Source organism: Jaculus jaculus, chromosome 1 (genome assembly GCF_020740685.1).
Source record: "Jaculus jaculus isolate mJacJac1 chromosome 1, mJacJac1.mat.Y.cur, whole genome shotgun sequence".
NCBI lineage: Eukaryota > Metazoa > Chordata > Mammalia > Rodentia > Dipodidae > Jaculus > Jaculus jaculus.
In genome coordinates this window covers 38,616,890-38,636,032 of record NC_059102.1, presented here as the reverse complement: position 1 = coordinate 38,636,032, position 19,143 = coordinate 38,616,890, and the positions used below count along the sequence as shown (strand labels likewise).

At 48.6% G+C, this 19,143-nt stretch overlaps 1 protein-coding gene across 1 annotated transcript in view; it reads right to left on the bottom strand.

The window, feature by feature from the left end:
• Positions 1 to 982: 982 nt before the first annotated feature.
• The window catches only part of Rrp12 (ribosomal RNA processing 12 homolog), a 39,226-nt gene continuing 21,065 nt past the window's right edge, over positions 983 to 19,143 (bottom strand). Inside the window, exons 16-34 of the mRNA XM_045131645.1 lie at positions 17,705 to 17,769; positions 17,458 to 17,620; positions 16,973 to 17,127; positions 16,705 to 16,772; positions 15,637 to 15,730; positions 12,350 to 12,508; positions 12,156 to 12,236; positions 11,856 to 11,961; positions 11,538 to 11,645; positions 10,962 to 11,119; positions 9,068 to 9,159; positions 8,764 to 8,925; positions 8,488 to 8,654; positions 8,144 to 8,269; positions 4,646 to 4,695; positions 3,713 to 3,779; positions 3,426 to 3,493; positions 3,030 to 3,112; positions 983 to 1,467 (exon numbers count right to left, since the gene is read on the bottom strand). Coding sequence (XP_044987580.1) covers positions 1,365 to 1,467; positions 3,030 to 3,112; positions 3,426 to 3,493; positions 3,713 to 3,779; positions 4,646 to 4,695; positions 8,144 to 8,269; positions 8,488 to 8,654; positions 8,764 to 8,925; positions 9,068 to 9,159; positions 10,962 to 11,119; positions 11,538 to 11,645; positions 11,856 to 11,961; positions 12,156 to 12,236; positions 12,350 to 12,508; positions 15,637 to 15,730; positions 16,705 to 16,772; positions 16,973 to 17,127; positions 17,458 to 17,620; positions 17,705 to 17,769 — 2,075 coding nt within the window. The 3' untranslated portion in view covers positions 983 to 1,364. The remainder of the gene's footprint in view (positions 1,468 to 3,029; positions 3,113 to 3,425; positions 3,494 to 3,712; positions 3,780 to 4,645; positions 4,696 to 8,143; positions 8,270 to 8,487; positions 8,655 to 8,763; positions 8,926 to 9,067; positions 9,160 to 10,961; positions 11,120 to 11,537; positions 11,646 to 11,855; positions 11,962 to 12,155; positions 12,237 to 12,349; positions 12,509 to 15,636; positions 15,731 to 16,704; positions 16,773 to 16,972; positions 17,128 to 17,457; positions 17,621 to 17,704; positions 17,770 to 19,143) is intronic.

Below are 19,143 nucleotides of genomic sequence, written 5' to 3'. Positions count from 1 at the left end.
CTCTCTCTCTTTCTCTCACTCTCAAATAAATAAATAAAAATGAACCAAAAAAATTTAAAAAAACCAAAAAACAAAATAATTAGGCTAGGTGTGGTGGTATAGCCTTTAATCCCAGCACTTGGGGAGGCAGAGGTAGGAGGATCACTGTGAGTTTGAGGCCACCCTGAGGCTACAAAGTGAATTCCAGGTCAGCCTGAGCTAGAGGACCCTATCTCAAAAAACAAACAAGATAATAAAATAAACAAATAATCACTGTCTTTAGTCTGGTTTGCCAACCTTTGTTTAAACAAACACAAACTCAGGGCTTGGGGTTCCAAGATTTCTAGGCACCCCATTTTAGTTCTAGCTCCCCATATCAAATCAAGATAAGGCATATGTGTATGTTGGACTGCACAGATAGCCCTGAAGTCCTTTGCTCTGGTTGCCTGCTGGGAAAACACGCCCAGAGGGACCTTGTACTAATGGCACAAGTGACCTCAAGAGCAGAGAGATCTGCACCACACCAAAAAAGGTGGCCTGGTGGGAATCACACTGTACAACTGGACTAGGACGAAAACATGTGGTAATAAGGACAGGGACAAGGTCTAGGAAAGGGCTCACTGAACAGTGCTGAATCAGACAAAGATGCCAAGAAAGCCTTGTGCATACAGGTGGCCCAAGGTGCAGTTGACACACTCAGCTACTGCCTTCTCCTGTTCTGAATCCCTGATGTTCAACCCTGTGGTCCAGAGACCAGACAAGGAGCATTATTCACTAACCTAATACCATGTCTGATAGCAGAATGAAGCCAAGGAGCCTTCTATCACAGGTGGACACACCTGAGCAAGCTCTAGGTCTGATGTCTAGGCAAAGCAGTATGCTAAATGCCAGACTAAATGCTGGGAGTTATACAAGAAGGGGTGTCAGGTCACTGGGACCAATAAACCTGACACACTTCTCTGACTATGGAGGACTGGGGACAAAACCATTTCCCAAGCTGATGTGTGGTGATGCACATTTATTCTAGACCTGGTGACCCTGGACCTCACACATGCAGACAATGGCCACATGGCTATGGAGAAAATCACCACTTCAATGCTCAGGGCTACCTTGGATAGGCAGAACAGCACCTAATGGGGGGGCCTCCAGAGAAAGAGAGAGGCCACAGTTCCTTCCACAGATGCTAGTGATGTTTCTGAAGGGCAGTTCCCATTTAGGGCTTCCAAAATCTTGGGTGTCTCTTTGGAAGCTGGGCCCTGGCTTCAGTTATGTCATTCTGAGTTCAGGCTCTGTTAGGTTCAGGCATCTGCAGCTGGTGTCAAGCAACATGGGGGCTAGAAAGGGTCCTTGGGCTTGGACTGGAGCACAGGGCAGCCGAGCAGTCGTCAGAGGCGACGGTCTTTTCTGCGGAGTTTGTGTCCTGTTTGGGATCCCCGCTGGGCAGCTTTTACCAGACCTTTGAATTGTCCCCGCAGCTTCACTTTCTTCCTGCAGGGTAGAGCACCAAGAGTCATGTCTTGCTGAGAATAGGCAGCCCCTCTCCCCACAATGCCCAAGAAGCCAGGTGTAGTGGCACAGGCTGGTAATCCCAGCACTTGGGAGGCAAGAGGATGGTGAGATCCTGCTTCTTGGTCTCAATACTTAACAACAAAAAGTCAAATAATGGCCACTCCCAATAAGAACAAGGAAAAGAGGGCTGCCAGGCTGTCTAGGCAGCAAGTGATGAACAAGGCACTGCCCTGATTTTGGGACAACATCCCTTGTAACAGCTTTCCCTCCACTCCTTCCTCTAATCAACTTACAGACAAGGTAAGGGCTCACTTGAACAATCCTTCCCTCTAAAGGCCCCAGGCCCAATTCCTCAGGACCCATGTAAGCCAGATACACAAGGTGGAGTTCGTGTGCAGTGGCTGGAAGCCCTGGTGGGCCCATTTTCTCTCTCTGCCTCTTTCTCTCTCTCAAATAAATAGAAACCTATTTCTATAGAACATTTGAATACAAGCACTCCTACAAATCTCATGTGGCTCCCATACTTATAACATACAACCCTACCTTTTAGTCTCAGGGTGGCCACAAACTCACGTTAATCCTCCCACCTCAGCTTCCTGTGTGCTGAGATTAAAGGCATGTACCACCACACCTGGCTCACACAACCCTATTTAATATTAAAAGTGCAATAACACCAACACGGGAATTAGAAGAGAAAATTTTGCAAAACTGAAAACGCTGAGTATGTGGAATACATGTATTCTAGAATATTTCTACATGACCTAAGATGGTGTTTATTTTTTTATTTTATTTTATTTTTTTGGTTTTTCGAGGTAGGGTCTCACTCTGGCCCAGGCTGACCTGGAATTAACTCTGTAGTCTCAGGGTGGCCTTGAACTCATGGCGATCCTCCTACCTCTGCCTCCCGAGTGCTGGGATTAAAGGCGTGCACCACCACGCCCGGCTCTAAGATGGTGTTTAAAAGACAGCTTAGCCAGAAGCAGTGGGGCCCACACCTTCAATTCCAGCACTCAGGAGGCAAAGGTGGGAGGACCATGATGACTTCAAAGCCACCCTGAGACGACGACATAGTGAATAGTGAATTCTAGGTTAGACTGAGCTAGAGACCCTACCTCAAAAAACAAACAAACAAACAAAGGCAGTTTAGCCAGCTGAGGTGGTGTACACCTTTAATTCCAGCACTTGGAACTGCAGAGTATGTGCTTCACCTGGGCTAGAGGGAGAACACCACCTCAAAACAAACAAAAAAACAAAAGAATAAAGGTAGTTTAAACCAGGTATGGGGCTCACACTTGTAATCCCGGTACTCAGGAGGTGAAACATTAGGAGTTCTAGGCCAACCTGAGACCTATCTCAAAACACACACAATGCAATTCAAGTCAACAACAGTATCACAGATACCAACCACGTGTGGGTACATGTTAAAAAAGTAAAAATAAATTAGAATAGACCAGAGCAACCAAGTTGAGAGCTGAATGAGTAAGACCTTGCCCTCAGCAGACTCTGGAGCCCCAACCACTGGCACCTCCAGATCACCATACCTGCGGTTGAGCTTGGTTCTGTTGAGTGGGATGTAGGCATAGGGATCGAGCCGGCCCTTCCTCTTCATGTCACCCTTTGCTTTCTGATCACCCATAAAAACACAAACAAAAACCACAGTCAGCAGGAGTTGGGAGTTCCCTGACTCAAATGGCCCCACCTCCTCCTTTCCCTTCACTTTCTTCTTTGGATTGTATCAGGGAACTACTATGGCCATGGAAGGTCATTTGTCAAGGCCTCCAACTTCAGCTGCGACATGATCTGGGGTACCCTTCTTCCTCAGCTCCTCTGGCTCTACAAAAGCAACTATCCAAGGTGGTGATGGGCACAGTGTGATCTTGCCATCCCCAAGGCCCTTCTAGTACCAGGAGACCCCACTCCTTGCCCACAGCTCTCACCTTGGCTTTGTATTCAGCCCCAGGGGTAGCTTTCTTGCCCACAGGGCGATGGATGCCAGAGCCTCCAGCTGTAAGGAGATCACAAAGACCATGCATCAGATGTCAGGAGAAGGACTGACTATAAGCCCCACTGGAAGTGTAGCTGAGTGGGAAGATGTTAGACTCAGGGACTCCCCAGAAAGGCTAGGGGAGCCCAGTCTTGGGTTACATCAGCCAATCTATCAGTGTGAACTGAATACAACCAAAGCCTTAGGGATCTGTGTGTCCCACAAGAGGGAATGGCTCACCCTGATACTGAGGGGGCACCTCCAGTTCTTCCTCCTCCGCCTCCCTGTGCCGCTTAAGCTTCTTTTTCTACAGAAAGAGGCAACAAGCAGAGAGTCAGTAACTAAGGGAGCAAGATCAAAATGAAGTTGGGACAGCAGCAGTGACCAGCCTTGAGAACAGGGCCCTCTGCCTAGTCCTTGACACACGTCACCCTTACAATGGGAAATGTAGGTCCAGGAAAGGAGGGTGCTGTCCCAATTGTACAGGGAGGAAGTTGGGGAGCAGGGCTCCAGCCCACCTGTGGCCAGACATCAGCATGGTCCAGCCTTCTTAACAGGCTTCTCTAGAAAGCCTTTACTAAAACCTCTTCCCCTCTCCTTACTCCACCCCACCTTACTCTTCCCATCAGTCAAGGCATACTGACCCCTAAGGCCATGGGCATCTGTCCCCCGAGCCTAGTCAGTCACTAAAGTCCCTCAATGGACAGTCGGGTCCCAGTAGTTATGAGCCAGTGGGACACATGGACTTATCAATTATATGCCACAGCAAGTGATAAGCACCTAGTACATGCCTGGCACCATGTTACAGCTGCACAGGAAGGAAGGTCGGGCTGTTGTCACTGGAAGTTTTAGTCTAGGCACTAGCAATCAGCTGGGCAGAGAAACACTATCCAGTGCTTGCTACTCAGTGGGGAACTCCACACCCGCAGGAATTTCACATGGGCTAGCTGCTGCTCTTGCAACCTGCCAAGCCTATGACTTTGGTCGAGACAACCCACCAACACACATACCTTGGGCACTCAACCATACACCCACACCCCCACTAACTGCCCACATCATGGAGAACCCACTGAGTACTGAAGGATTCCAGCAGGCAGTGTAGTGTCTGTCTGGGGGTGGGGGTGGGTGCAGGGCTGGAAAGATGGGCCCCAGCCGAAGCCAGGAATTACTCACACTCCTGACGCCCACATCTTCCACCAAGTCAGCCATCTCTTCATCTTCCCCTGCAATAAGAAGGAACACAGGCCCATGAGCACTTGGGAGCCCCAACCTATACTTGCCTCCTGCCTCCTCCTGGTGAGCCAGAGGGGAACCAACACCAATCACAGAAAACTCTCTTCCTCCCATGGGAGGCGATACTGCGGACACTGCCTCTTCCCCCCCCCCCACTGGCCTCAGGGACAATGGCCTCTCAAGGAAGAAGTGGCCCTACTTCCAAGGTGACAAAGAAAGCCCTAGAGTCTCCTAGAGTCAGGCCCAACCCCACACACGCCTCCATTTTGCCAGAACAGCTTCACTTTCCTACTTGAAAACTTCCTGCTCCCTCCAAGTGCTGCCATCATGTAGAACAGAAACACATATGGACATGGTCATTTGGAAGAGAGAGAGTCCAGCAAAGTCAAGAAACAACCAAAAGACAATAAAGAGAGCAGGCATGAGGACTGGAAATATACCTCAGTGGCAGAGCACTTTCCCAGCACACGTGAGGTACTGGGTTCCATCCCAGCACTGCAAAAAACAATACTAGGGGCTGGAGAGATGGCTTGGCGGTTAAGCGCTTGCCTGTGAAGCCTAAGGACCCCAGTTCAAGGCTTGATTCTTCAGGACCCACGTTAGCCAGATGCACAAGGGGGGCGCCCGAACGACCCACAAAGGACCCGTGCTGGATCCTAGACAGAGTAGGGTCTGGGGAAAGGCAAAGAGAGACAAGAACACACATTCACAGCCACAGGAACCCGTGGACATCAAGTGCACAGGAGAATGAAGAATCAAAGGGTAGGAGAGAACAGCTGAAGAAACAGTCACATTTATAGCAAGCATAGACACAGCCTTGCAGCCAAGCAGCTGCTGAGGGCTGGGGAGCTCTGAGAGCACTGCTTAGGACAGAGCTAGGCAATGGGAACCAAAGCAGTCAGAAGGCAGACTTCGCCCCCAGTGTTGGGGGTGGAACCAGGGTTTTGTACATGCTAGCAAGCACTACACCAGCTAAGCTACATCTGCAGCACCTAGGTGTTTATCTAATGGATGGGTATGCGAGGAAAGGGGCTAGGGGACAGCAAATGTGATTCCCAGATGTTCTGAGGGAAATTAGGAGGATCTCATATCTAAATGAGCATCAGGAGCTTAGCCAATTTATATTAAAAGTCTAACCAGAAAGAGAGGGTTGGAGAGATGGATGGCTTGGTGGTTAAGGCACTTGCCTGCAAAACTCAAGAACCCAGGTTTGATTCCTACTATCCACATAAACCAGATGCACAGGGTGGCACATGTGCTTGGAGTTCATTTGTAAAGGTTGGAAGCTTTGGTGAGCCTATTCTTTCTCTGTATCTCTTTCTCTCTAAGGAAAAATAAAAAGCCTGGCGTGGTGGAGCACCCTTTTAATCCCAGCAGAGATAGGAGGACTTTGAGTTTGAGGCTACCCTGAGACTACCTAGTGAATTCCAGGTCAGCCTGGGCTAGAGCAAGACCCTACCTTAACAAAAACAAACAAAATAACCTAAGCAGAACCAGGTGTGGCAGTGCACAGCTTCAATGAGGCTGATGTAGGAGGTCAGTGTAGAGCTACAGAGTGAGTTCCAGGTCAGTGTGCAAGAGTGAGACCTTACCTCAACAAAAAAACAACCAAACAAAAAAACAAGGGCTTGGGATATGGCTCAGCTGTTAGTTACAATGCATGATGGTCCAGGTTCAACTCCCCAGCTGAGTATCCCCCAACATCTCCCAAAACAGCCAGGTGCACAGATAACACCCGAGCCTGGAGTTCATGTGCAGCAGCAAGAGGTACTGTCACTCCAGCGCTTGCGCTCTCTTTCCCAAACAAATAAACAACAACATTACTTAAAAATAAGCAGGGCATGGTGGTGCACGCCTTTAATCCCAGCAGCACTCAGGAGGCAGGAGTAGGAGGATTACTATGAATTCAAGGCCACCCTGAGACTACATAGTGAATTCCAGGTCAGCCTGGGCCAGAGTGAGACTCTACCTCGAAAAAAAAAATAATAAAATAAGTAAAATAAGTAATTAAAAAAAAAAAACAAACGGGGCTGGTAAGATTGTTCAGCAGTTAAAGATGCTTGCAAAGTCTGCTGGCACCAGGCTCAGTTCCCCAGCCTCTCATCTAGGCTGTGCTCTTTGGAGCAACAAAGGGCCCTACTGAGTATGTGTACACACACACGCACACACACACACACATATAAACTTTAAAAATCAAAGAGAGGCTCGGCGTGGTGGTGCACACCTTTAATCCCAGCACTCAGGAGGCAGAGGTTGGAGGATTACTGTGAGTTCAAGGGTCCACCCTGAGACTACACAGTGAACTGCAGGTCAGCCTGAGCTAGAGTGAAACTCCTACTTTAAAAACCAAAAAAAGAAAAATAAATAAGGAGACTGCAGAGAGAGATTTCCCCAAAGTTTTGTTTGTATGTGCGCTGTAATGAAAGACAGTGAAACACAGACATAATAAAAATATTTTTGGGAAAAGAAAAATAAAATAAAATACATACCACCAAAAAAAAAAAAAAAAAAAAATTGGGGGGCCCACCAACATGGCAGCATGGATGGGATTGAGACCCATGAGCGCCACCCTTCCCTGAGGAGCTGCTGGCTGCTGGCAGTGAATGGTTGCTGAGGGAAAGGGAGCGATCTTCTTCAGTGGTTTGACCACTGGTCAGCTGCCCATGCTCCAATAGAGCACTCCTCATGCTTATGCAAGCAGTCCTCATCAAACCTCATGGGAAAGAAGACAGGAAAGTAGGAGGGAATCAGGTAAGGGGTTCAGCAGTTGTGAGAAGATGGGGACAACAGAGTAACGGGGGGATGAATTTAATCAAGACTCATTATATATCTGTATAAACTGTCAGAAATATTAAAATAGGGCTGGGGAGATGTCTTAGTGGTTAAAGATATTTGTCTGCAAAGCCTGCTAGCCTGGGTTTGATTCTCCAGTACCCAGGCAAAGCTATCAGCAGAAAGTGGCACATATACTTGGAGTTTATCTGCAGTGGCAAGGAGATCCTGGCATGCTTGTATGTGTGTACGCACGCACGCGCGCACACACACACACACACACACACACACACATATTTAATTTGTTTATTTTTAGTGAGATCAAACAGTTTGAGAAGCTAGGCTGGGCATGGTGGCACAACCTCAATCCCAGCACTTGGGAGGCAGAGGTAGGAAGGTCGCTGTGAGTTTGAGGCCACACTGAAACTACATAATGACTTCCAGGTCAGTTGGTCCACAGAGAGACCCTACCTCGAAACCTACCCCCGACCCCCCAAAAATCCACAAAGTTCTGTGTGTAAGCTTCTCAGAACAGTTTATCAGTGCTTCAATGAACAACCAATGCATGAATGGGCAAATGCGCCCATGAGTAAATACACGAAGAACTGAGCAAATGCAGCCTGGTTAGGCCAAGGCAGCTGCCTCCTAGGATGGCGGTAGCCTCACCTTTAGTGCCATCCTCTTCCTCCACTTTGTCACCATCTTCATCCTCACGTATAATCAACCGACCATCGGCGCTCACCTTGAAGCCGTGGTCTTTCTTGCTGCCCTTCCCGGGTCCAGGCTGTGTGGCTGATGGGACAGTTTGATATGAGGAGGTAGAAGGCCAGTCCTACCCACTCACCCCCACCCTTCAGAGAAGATAAATCCACAGCGCTCCAACAGGGGCCTTGTGCTTCCTGCCCACTGGCCATCCACAGATGCCATCACCTGCTCAGAACCCAAGAACCCAGCAACAAGGCAAGCTTGCTGCTCTAGGCTCTTGGGCCAGCTGCTTCTTGCTCACTCACCAAGGACTCGCTGGGCCACTTTGGGATCCAGGAAGTTGAGGGGCTCATCCCCTCCACCTTCCTTCAGCCACGCCCTGCTCCTCTGTCGGGCCAGCTTTCTCTGCTCTTTGTTGTGGCCTCTTTCCTCCTCATCTTCATCCTCCGAGTCAGCCAAAATCTCCTCAATGCTAAGGATAGAGAAGTACAAGGGAGTGTTCCTGGGAGGAGGCCAGAGACAGCCTGCGTGGACTCTGGGCTGCAGGAGACCAGTTCCACAGGACCCTGCCATGGACACACCTGTCACCTTTGCCCTGGGTGGGCTCTTCCTCATCCTCTTCTTCCTCCTCCACAGCAGCCTGGCTCAGGGCACGGTGCTTTTTGGCCCGGGTTTCAGCCTTCTGGATGTTGACCAGGACTTTGTGGTACTCTGTAGGCAGCAGCCCCTTCACCAGCTCAAATCTGGTTGGAAGGGGGAGGTAGTGGTGCAAAGAAAGGATTGTAAGAGGCACTGGCCAGCAACCCCTCTCTATAGTCCTTGGGGTGACTGGGCATCCACAACTCCGCACCTGCTCCACCCCAACCGTCATTCAAGTGTACAGACCCAAACTTGCGGATGAACTTGATGAATAGATTCCGAAGCTTCATGCGGAAGTGCCGTCTCATGTCATCCGACAGCTTTCCTATGGCTTCCATCTGGCAGGCAGAACACCAGGGTGTCAAGGTAAGGTACCTGCCATCCTAGTCACCTGTCCTTAACAGCCAGACTAGGGACACAGTACATTTGGGCCCGGCTAAGAGAGGAGGCTCAAGCGACCGTGTTCCTAGCCCACATCTTGACACGCTTCCTGAATCGGAATCCCATATTTCACTTGACCTTCATGATATACTGTGACCATACTTCCAAAATGACACTTTTAGTTATTTGAGCATTGCTTGGCACTAATGAATCTTTAGGATCCAGAGGAGCTACTTACAAGTGAGGAAACTGAGGCACAAGCTCACATGATTGTTGAGTGGCCACAGGGACATAATCCCAACCTATGGCTCCTACTTTGCCCTGACACTACGAGGCTTCTGTTGGTCTCTATGTGCTTGTCACACAGCACTGTTCATTCAGTCTGCTGTGGGTGACACATGTACGCAGCAGACCTCATTATCTGCAGGGTCTCCAGGTGAGGCTGGGGGAACAAGGCCCTTCATGTCCTTTGAAAGGAGAATTATGTTCTAGTAAACTACGACAGACCCCTGCTCTAGCCACTCTTCATCTGTGGTTCCCAGTTAGGCTCTAGGCTTGTAGAGAACAACTACTCTTTTGGCCTCAAAGCCGAGGCCCCCTAGTTGGCTTGTCTGGACTACAGAATGAGGTCAAGGCTAGCCTAAGGAACTTGTGAGACCATGCCTCAAAAAAGCAGGGCGTGGTAGCTCACGCCTTTAATCTCAGCACTCAGGAGGCAGAGGTAGGAGGATCACTGTGAGTTCAAGGCCACCCTGAGACTAAATAGTGAGTTCTAGGTCAGCCTGGGCTAGAGTGAAATCCTGCCTCAAAAAAAAAAAAAAAAAAAAAGTAAAAAGAGGGGGCTGGAGAGATGGCTTAGCAGTTAAGGTATTTGCCTAGGAAGTCAAAGGACCCAAGTTTGATTCTCCAGGACCCACGTAAGCCAGATGCACAAGGGGCACATGTGCCTGCAGTTTCCTGGCATGCCCATTCTCTATCTGCTTGCAAATAAATACAACTAAAACAATAAAAAATAAAAAAAAAAATTAAAAACAGTAAAAAGAGATCAAGGAATATAGTTCAGTGGTAGAACACTTACCTACCATGTGTATGGCACTGGTTCAATCCCTAGTACTACCAAAAGGAGGAGGAAAAGAAAAAAAGGCACTAGGGCCCTGCTCAAAGAAAATATGTCAATAGTGACCTAGAGGTTTGATGTGACTCAACCCAGCTGAAAGTGGGACACTGAGCCATTGAATTAGAGCACTGTCTCAGCTTTCAGCAAGCCTGAGTTGGGTTTTCCCTGGGCAGGAAGAGTCCCAAGACCCAATTCCAATGTCTCTCTAGTTCAATCTGGGCTCTAGCAGCAGGTGTACATAGAAACCTTAGAGGACCAGGAGTAAAGTCAAAATGCAAGATGCAAGTTAAGTAACATGTGAAGCCCTGCAAAGAGGAAGCCCATTGTAAGCCCTGAGACTTGATGTGACCTCAGTTTCTCCAGCTGTATAATGGGAATGTGAAGTCTCTTCCTTAGTCTTTGTTCATTAGAGCCCTAGCTTCTGCAGAGAAGCCAAAGGAGTACAAGAGGCAGTCTGGCCCCCATGGCTTCCTTTACTAGGTTGAGTCAGCATTCACTTAAGACCAAGCGCTCCTTAACTATCTTTTTCACAAATCAGCAGTAACTAAAGAAAAAGTTCCAAACTTCTTGGCCTGAAGCCCATTAGGTCTACACTGGTATATCAGAGGTTACTGTCATCTACTGAGGGAAAAAAGGACTTACCACCAACTGTACATGCTTGGCCAGGTGGACCACATCCATGACCACCACAGCCACCTTGATGAAGCCCAGCGCAGACTTGACCACATCACGGGTGCGGGAGGCCAGCAGCAGACACACATTTTTCAGCAGCTGCTCCACTGTGCTGGTGCCCATCAGTCCTATAGCACACCAGTTACTGTTAAGACACCTGGATCTCCCAGAACAAAGACTACCACCCAGAGAGAGGTAGCTGCCAGCTGGCCCTGGTGAGTACAGGTATTAGTGGAACAAAAAGTGTGGGGCCTTTCTGTGGACATGACATGGTTCCAAATCACCATTCATGAAGTGGCCTGTAACTAACATGCAGATTAGCCAACCCTCTTGATCAATGTGACAGGAGATCAGGACACTGGGAACTCATGGCCCTGTGAGGAGGCAAAGTGCTGTGAGAAAAGAGACACAGAGGCAGGCAGGGCCAGGCTCCAGCTCTCCCCCACCCCCTGGGGCCTTTCACCAGTCTGGCACCACTGTGACCCGTCTTGACCTTTGAAACACTTCCTCCCAAAAGCCTCCCAGGCTTGCGGGTAAAAGGCTTACCTTTAAACTCAAACAGGAGGTGGGTTAGGGCCAGAATGCTACAGCTGATGGTGGTCACTGCACCCACAAGGCCAGGATAGATCAGGATAAGGAAGCGCTGCAGGGCCTCTGGAAAAAGACACCAGGACACATCACTTGAGGACAGGACCCCCTGGAGGGTGACTGCAGACAGAGAGCAGCCTGCTCTGGCCCAGAACGGGCAAGGAGCTCGCTCCGTCATCTCATGACCAGCAGCAGCTTTAAGGGATGCCTCCCTCCCCATCTCAGCCTACAAGCAGCGTGCCACCCCTGCCCCCAGCTCGCATCCTGAAGCCTCACCTTCCTGGTTGGAGCCGAACCTCAGGAAAGCATGGCCCATCTCTACGAGCAGAGTGAAAGCATTCTTCCGTGCACCCACAGACACCTCCTTGGTGCACAGGATCACCTGGCCAGACAGCCTGTCAGCATGTGCCACCAGAGCTAGAGCCCCAGCTGAGCTGCCTCCAGCTCGAGGGGCAGGCAGAGGCACCCACATGCCCAGACAGAAAATCAAGCCCACTCCCACCCGTCTGCCAAAGTATGACATTCTCTTGAGAGCCATACTCCAGGGAACCCCTAAAACATACAATGTCCCCTCACCTCTGGGATGAGGGCCGCAATGAATTCTTCATGCTCAACCGACAATTTCTTCACAATATGTATGAGGCACTTCAAACGGGGCTAGGGGAAGGGGGACAATGGTCAGCACTCCTCCAATGCCTCCTGTGGCTCCCTTGAGCCTCCCCGAGGACACCTTCCCTCCCTCAGCAGAGCAGGCAGCCCCAGCTCCCTACCCTCTTGGCAGGTGAGGACGTGCTCCGAAGCGAGTCCAGCAGGGTCTTCTTCAGGTCACCCAGGTGGCTCTGCACAAAGCGGGCCCCAGGGCCCTCGGGGCTGGCACACACCTCCTCTAGCACACGATAGGCCTTCTTCTGCACCCCATGAGCCTTGCTCTGGAAAAGGCAAATGGGACCTAATAGCAGTGAGGAAAGGAGCTGGGCTCTACACCTGGCCTCAAATCCAGTGACATTCTGGGAGCACCCCCTGTGGCTAGCACTAAAGTACATTCAGGGAGAAGCTGGCCCTGCCAATCTAGTCTGGAAACAGCAAGCATAGCCACAGGTCCGAGAGACAAAGCCAATCCTCCTCTCCATGCCTTTCCCATTGCCACCATCAAATAAAGCCATTCAAGGGCTAGAGAAGTGGCTCAGTGCTTAAGGCCCTTGCCTACAAACCAAAGGACTGCAGCTCAGTTCCCCAGGACCCACGTTAGCCAGATGCACTAGGGGGCGCACGTGTCTGGAGTTTGTTTGCAGTGGCTGGAGGCCCTAGTGTACCCATTCTCTCTGCCTCTTTCTCTCAAATTTAAAAAAAAAAAAAATACAGTTTAAAAAAAAAAGCCCATTCAAGCCAGGATGTGCCAAGGTCTGTGTGCCTATATTCTCTGGGGGTACACTCTCTCCTCTGCCCAAAGGACTTACTGCAATTCTAAAGAAGTCCCTGTCACTCTTTCTGGGACACCTCCTGAATCATGTGATCGTGATCTGGGTGTCCGTGTCTGTTGCAACGCACATCTTACCCTGCTCATTGCTGTTAAACTGGCAGTGGGGCTGGTGCTCGGGGGCACAATTCAGATAAGATGAACACTCCAGACAGGGCTGCTCTGTATCCCAGCCCCAGGTCTTGAGGTACGGCTCTGCAGCAGAGTGCCTGCTTAGCATGCACAAGGCTCATGGGCAACAGGAATTTATTTGGGACCCACGCCCGGCCTAATGAAAGCTAGCATGGTTCCTCACACCTTTAACTGAAGCACTTAGGAGGCTGAGTTAGGAGACCAGTCTGAGCTACAGTGAGTCCCATGTTAATCTGGACTAAAGTAAGATCCTGCTTCAAAAAAAGGCATTCTAAGCCGGGCGTGGTGGCACACGCCTTTAATCCCAGCACTCAGGAGGCAGAGGTAGGAGGATCGCCATGAGTTCAAGGCCACCCTGAGACTGCAGAGTTAATTCCAGGTCAGCCTGGACCAGAGTGAGACCCTACCTCGAAAAACCAAAATGGAAAAAAAAAAAAAAAAAAAAAAAGGCATTCTAGCAGGGCGTGGTGGCACACACCTTTAAACCCAGCACTCAGGGGTCAGAGGTAGGAGGATGGCCATAAATTCAAGGCCACCCTGACACTACATAGTGGATTCCAGGTCAGCCTGGGCTAGAGCAAGACCTTACTTCGAAGGAAAAAAAAAAAGGCATCCTAGGGCTGGAGAGATAGCTTAGTGGTTAAGGAGTTTGTCAGCAAAGCCAAAGGACCGAGATTTGATTCCCAAATAACTATGTAAAGGCAGATGCACAAGGTGGTACATATGTCTGGAGTTCTTTTGTAGTGGCTACAGGCCCTGGTATGTGCTCACGCCTTTTTTTTTTTTTTTTTTGGAGGTAGGGTCTCACTCTAGACCAGGCTGACCTGAACAATTCACTATGTAGTCTCAGGGTGGCCTCAAACTCAAGACAACCTTCCTACCTCTGCCTCCCGAGTGTTGGGATTAAAGGTGTGCACCACCACACCCGGCTTGCTCATGCCCTTTCTCTAATAAATAAATACAATTAGGGCTAGAGAAATGGCTTAGTGGTTACAGTGTTTGCCTGTAAAGCCAAAGGACCTAGGCTCGATTCCCTAGGACCCATGTAAGCAAGATGCACAAGGTGGTACGTGCATCTGGAGTTTGTTTGCAGTGGCTAAAGGCCCTGGTATCCCTATTCTTTCCTTCTGTCTTTCCCCTCCCTCTCTCTCAGAAAAAAACTTAGCCAAGCATGGTAGCACTGATCTTTAGTCCCAGCACTCAGGAAGCAGAGGTAGGAGGATTGCTGTGAGTTGGAGGCCAATCTGAGACTACATAGTAAATTCCAGGTCAGCCTGGGCAAGAGCAAGACCCTACTTGGAAAAAAACAAAAAATAAATAAAATAAAATCACAAAAAAAAAAAAAGAAAAAAATTAAGACAGGGCTGGAGAGATGGCTCTTAGCAGTTGAAATGCTTGTCTGGGAAGCCTAAAAACCCAGGTTGGATTCCCTACAACCGACATAAACCAGATGCATAAGGTGGCACATGCATCTGGAATTTGTCCGCAGTGGCTAGAGGCCCTGGTGCGCTCATTCTCTCTCTCTCTTGCTCTGTAAAAAAAAAAATAAATAAATAAAACACACAAAACAAAAACTTTATTAAAACAAAAAGAGGAACTATATATATATATATATATATATATATATTTTTTTTTTTTTTTTTAAGGCAGTTGAGCATAAAGTGGTGGCACACACTTTTAATCCCAGCACTTGGGAAGCTGATGTAGAATTGCTGTAAGTTCAAGATCAGCCTGAGACTACATAGTGGATTCCAGATCAGCCTGAGCTAAAGGGAGCTCCTACCTCAAAAATAAATAAAAAAATACAAGTGCCAGGCATGGTGGCACACACTTTTAATCCCAGCATTTGGGAGGCAGAGGTAGGAGGATAGCTGTGAGTTCAAGGCCATCCTGAGACTACATAGTGAATTCCACACCACCCTAGGCTACAGAGAGACTATTTTGGGGAAAAAAAAAAAAAAAAAAAAGTCGGGCATGGTGGTGCATGCCTTCAATCCCAGCTAGTACTTGGGAAGTTGGGATAGAATGATTGCCATGATTACCATGAGTTCAAGGCCACTGTGAAACTACAGTGAATACCAGATCAGCCTGAGCTAGAGCAAGACTCTACTTTGAAAAACCAATAAAAAGAAAAGAACAGAACAGGTGGCCTAAAGAAGCTGCAGTAGAGGGAGGGTACAAAGAGAGCTGAGAGGGCTGAGGCCAGAGCAGGCTGGGACAGGCCTAGCTAGATTAACAGCAGGAAAGGAGAGTGGCCTGTGTTTTACAAGACACACCTTGACAGGTGAGGCCAGAGCACAGCTATGCATTTTCATCACCTTGGCACCTACATGACATATGGGCAGGGCACTGAGAGAAAGCAGCTGAGGCTTGATCTAGGCAAGCATTAAGGGAGGAAAACAAGGAGACACGGCCCATCTTCCTGAAGGACAGTTGTGTGGGGCTCACCTCCAGGTAGGGCCGGATGGTGGAGTACAGCTTACTGATGGCAGCTTCATCAGCATGAGGAGCCAAGGCCACGACCAGGTCCAGAACAGACAATCTGCTCGGAGTAGAAGACCAGGGAGGAGGCTTTAGGGGCTAGAGAAAGGCAGGGGCTGTCAGTGTGTTCATGCTTACTGACCACAGGAAATGAAAGTCAGAGTGGGGTAAGGAGCTTCCAAGGAGTTGTGAACAGTAACAGCCAGCACTGTTCTAACCAAGCACTCAGTACAGCAATGAACTTCTGGGTACTTCTGGGTCAGCCTCCAATTCTCAATGAGCCCATGGCAGGTATTATCACCACACCCACTTTACAGATGGCAGAGTGGTACCATCTAAGGCCGCATGACCAGCAAGGGTTTGAGTTGAACCCAAGCAGTATGTCTCCAATGTCCCTTTTCCTCCCTCAGGAAGAATACACAAATGACACTACTTAGTAGAGCTCAAACACTCAGTATCTTAAGATTCTAGGGCTGGAAAGATAGCTTAGCAGTTAAGGCGCTTGCTTGTCTGCTAAGCTTATGGACCCAGGTTCAATTCACCAGTACCCACATAAGCCAGAAACATAAGGTGGTGCATATGTATGGAGTTCATTTACAGCAACTGAAGGCCCTGACACACCCATTCTATTTGCCTCTTTCTCAAATAAATAAAAAAGTATATATAATAATAGGGCTGGAGAGATGGCTTAGTGGTTAAACATTTGCCTATGAAGCATAAGGACCCAGGCATAAGGCTCCATTCCCCAGGACCCACGTTAGACAGATGCACAAGGAAGCACGTGTCTAGAGTTCATTTGCAGCGGCTGGAGGCCCTGGCGTGCCCATTCTCCCTCCCTCCCTCCCTCTCTCTCTCTCTCTCTCTCTCTCTGCCTCTTTCTGTCACTCTCAAATAAATAAAAAATTATTTAAAAAATACATATAAATATAATAAAAAGACTTCTCCAAATAATTACAGAGAAAATTCACAGAGCTTCTGCTAAGCATCAATCTCCTAGGCTCACTAGCTTATGTGGGGAAGCCCTGAGCACATTACCTGGTAAAGTCAGAGCTGGCAGGATCAAGAACCTTCTCACTGGCTTTTTCCAGGAAACCATTCACCAACTGAAAGCCCCAGGGGCAAGAGAAAGAGAGCAACCATAGGAGCAGATCCCTGAGCCGGTCATCATGGTTCAGGTGTGCCCAGCCCAGCCCCACCACTACGTGTGGTCCCCTCTTCTCCAGGTGGTTGAGACCCATTGAGCCTAATGGTGGGGTCTTGGCCCTTCCAATCTGAGCATCTCCTCACCCTTCCCTGTGCTCACCTGAGTCTCAGTGATGGTGAGGTAAGTTTTGATAGTTTCCAATACAGCTCGGCGAGGAGCTGGGGTGTCCCCATCTGCAACAGGCTGCCCATACAGATTGAAGAGGATTGGCAGAAAGTTCTTGGCAAAGCGACTCACTTCAGCACGGTCAGCCTCTGGCAAAAGGACCCAAGTTTTGTTGGATGGACAGAGCCAACCCCGCTTCAACGATCACTGGGTGGCCCCAGGCATCCTTTTAGGTGATGCTATGGCAGAACTGGGAAGCCCAGAGTATAGGCCTTCTCTGTTCCAGAAAGACTGAGGTCAGAGCACATTGAACAATGGCCTGGCCTCCTCCTGGCGCTGACAGACTGCACAATCCACAGCAGCCATCAGCACACCAGGGAGAGGAGCAAGGAAGCCTGTTCCGCACTCCTGGGTCCCAGCAGCAACAGCAAGCCACAACAGGCCAGCACCCCAGTCATCGTAACAGCTCCCTCACTTACCTGACTCACAACCCTTGGTGATGAGGGTGCGCAGGGCCTGGCACACAGTGACCCTTAGGTCGGGGCGTTCGCTGATGGCTGTGCCCAGCGTCCGTGCCAGACCTTTGAAAGAGACAGCCACATCCGTGGGCCTAGTGCAGAACCCAGGTAGGAGGGTCCAGATCTGGGGAAGGAGGGAGTCAGAAAGCACAGTGTTATCAACAGTGCCTAATCTGTACTCTCCTCCCTCATCTTCCAGATCTCTCACCTGCCACTGCAGAGTGTCATAGATCTTGGACTCCACTGTGCTGCCTTCTTGGGCCAGGTCCATTGCTGGAGTGTGTGACAAAGACAAGATGTGACCCTGGGCACTCTCCTGTCCAACAGCCTTTTTTTTTTTTTTTAATCAATGTGAATATAGAAATATGGGTGATTCCCCCACATAAAATAAACAGTAATTTAAACAGCATTCATGACACTGAGGCAGAAAGATTGACCTAAATTCCAGGCCAGCCTGGGCTATAGTGTGAGACCTTATTTATTAAAAGAATGGGAAAAAAATTTGGGGGCTGCAGAGATGGCTTAGTGATCCAGGTGCCTGCCTGTGAAGCCTACGGATCAAGGTTTGGTTTCCCAGAACTCATACAAGCCAGAGGTACATGGTGGCACATGCATCTGGAGTTCACTTGCTATGGCTAGAGGCCCTGGCACACCCATTCTCTTTCTGCATCTCTTTCTCTCAAATAAATAAACATTTTAAAAAATAAAATAGCTGGTCTGGCAGCACACTCTTGAGGCAGAGATAGGTGGATTACCAAGAGCTCCAGACCACCCTGAGATTACGTAGCAAATTCTAGGTCAGCCTGGGCTAGAGTAAGACCCTACCTTGGAAAAAAAAAAAAAAAAAAAAAAAAGGAGGGAGAGAAGGAATTACCATGGGTTATTGTCTATAATTATGGAAGTTGTCAATAAAAAAAAAGTAATTAAATTTTTTAAAAAATTGCTGAGTGTGCTAGGGCACACCTTTAATTCTAGCATTCAAGAGGCAGAGGTAGGAGGATTGCTGTGAGTTCAAGGCCAGACTGAGACTAACTCATGGTCAACCTGAGCTAGAGAAAGACCCTATTTTGAAAAAACAAAATAAATAAATAAATAAATGAATAAATAAATGAATGAAATGAAACCAACCAGACCTATGGAAAACAGAAAGCAAATCACCTCCACACTCTCACCTCCAGGGATGGCCTGTTTCTGAGGACTTTCTTGTACTTCTTTAAATGCATGCACATTTTTTTTCCCCCAAGGTAGAGTCTCACTCTGGTCCAGGCTGACCTGGAATTAACTCTGTAGTCTCAGGGTGACCTTGAACTCATGGCGATCCTCCTACCTCTGCCTCCCAAATGCTGATTTAAAGGTGTGCATCACCATGCCTGGCTGTTTTTACAAGTTTTTGTAAAAAACAAAACAAAACAAAACATATATATTTATATATTTGAGAAATGGAATGAGAAAAAATGATCACACCAGGGTCTCTCTAGCCACTGTAAATAAACTCCAGATGCATGTGCCACCATGTGCACCTGGCTTATGTGAGTATTGGAGAATCAAACCTAGGTCCTTATATTTCGTATGCAAGCACCTTAGATGCTGCTAAGTCATCTCTCTAGCCATTTTTTTTTTTTTTTTTGAGGTATGGTCTCACTATAG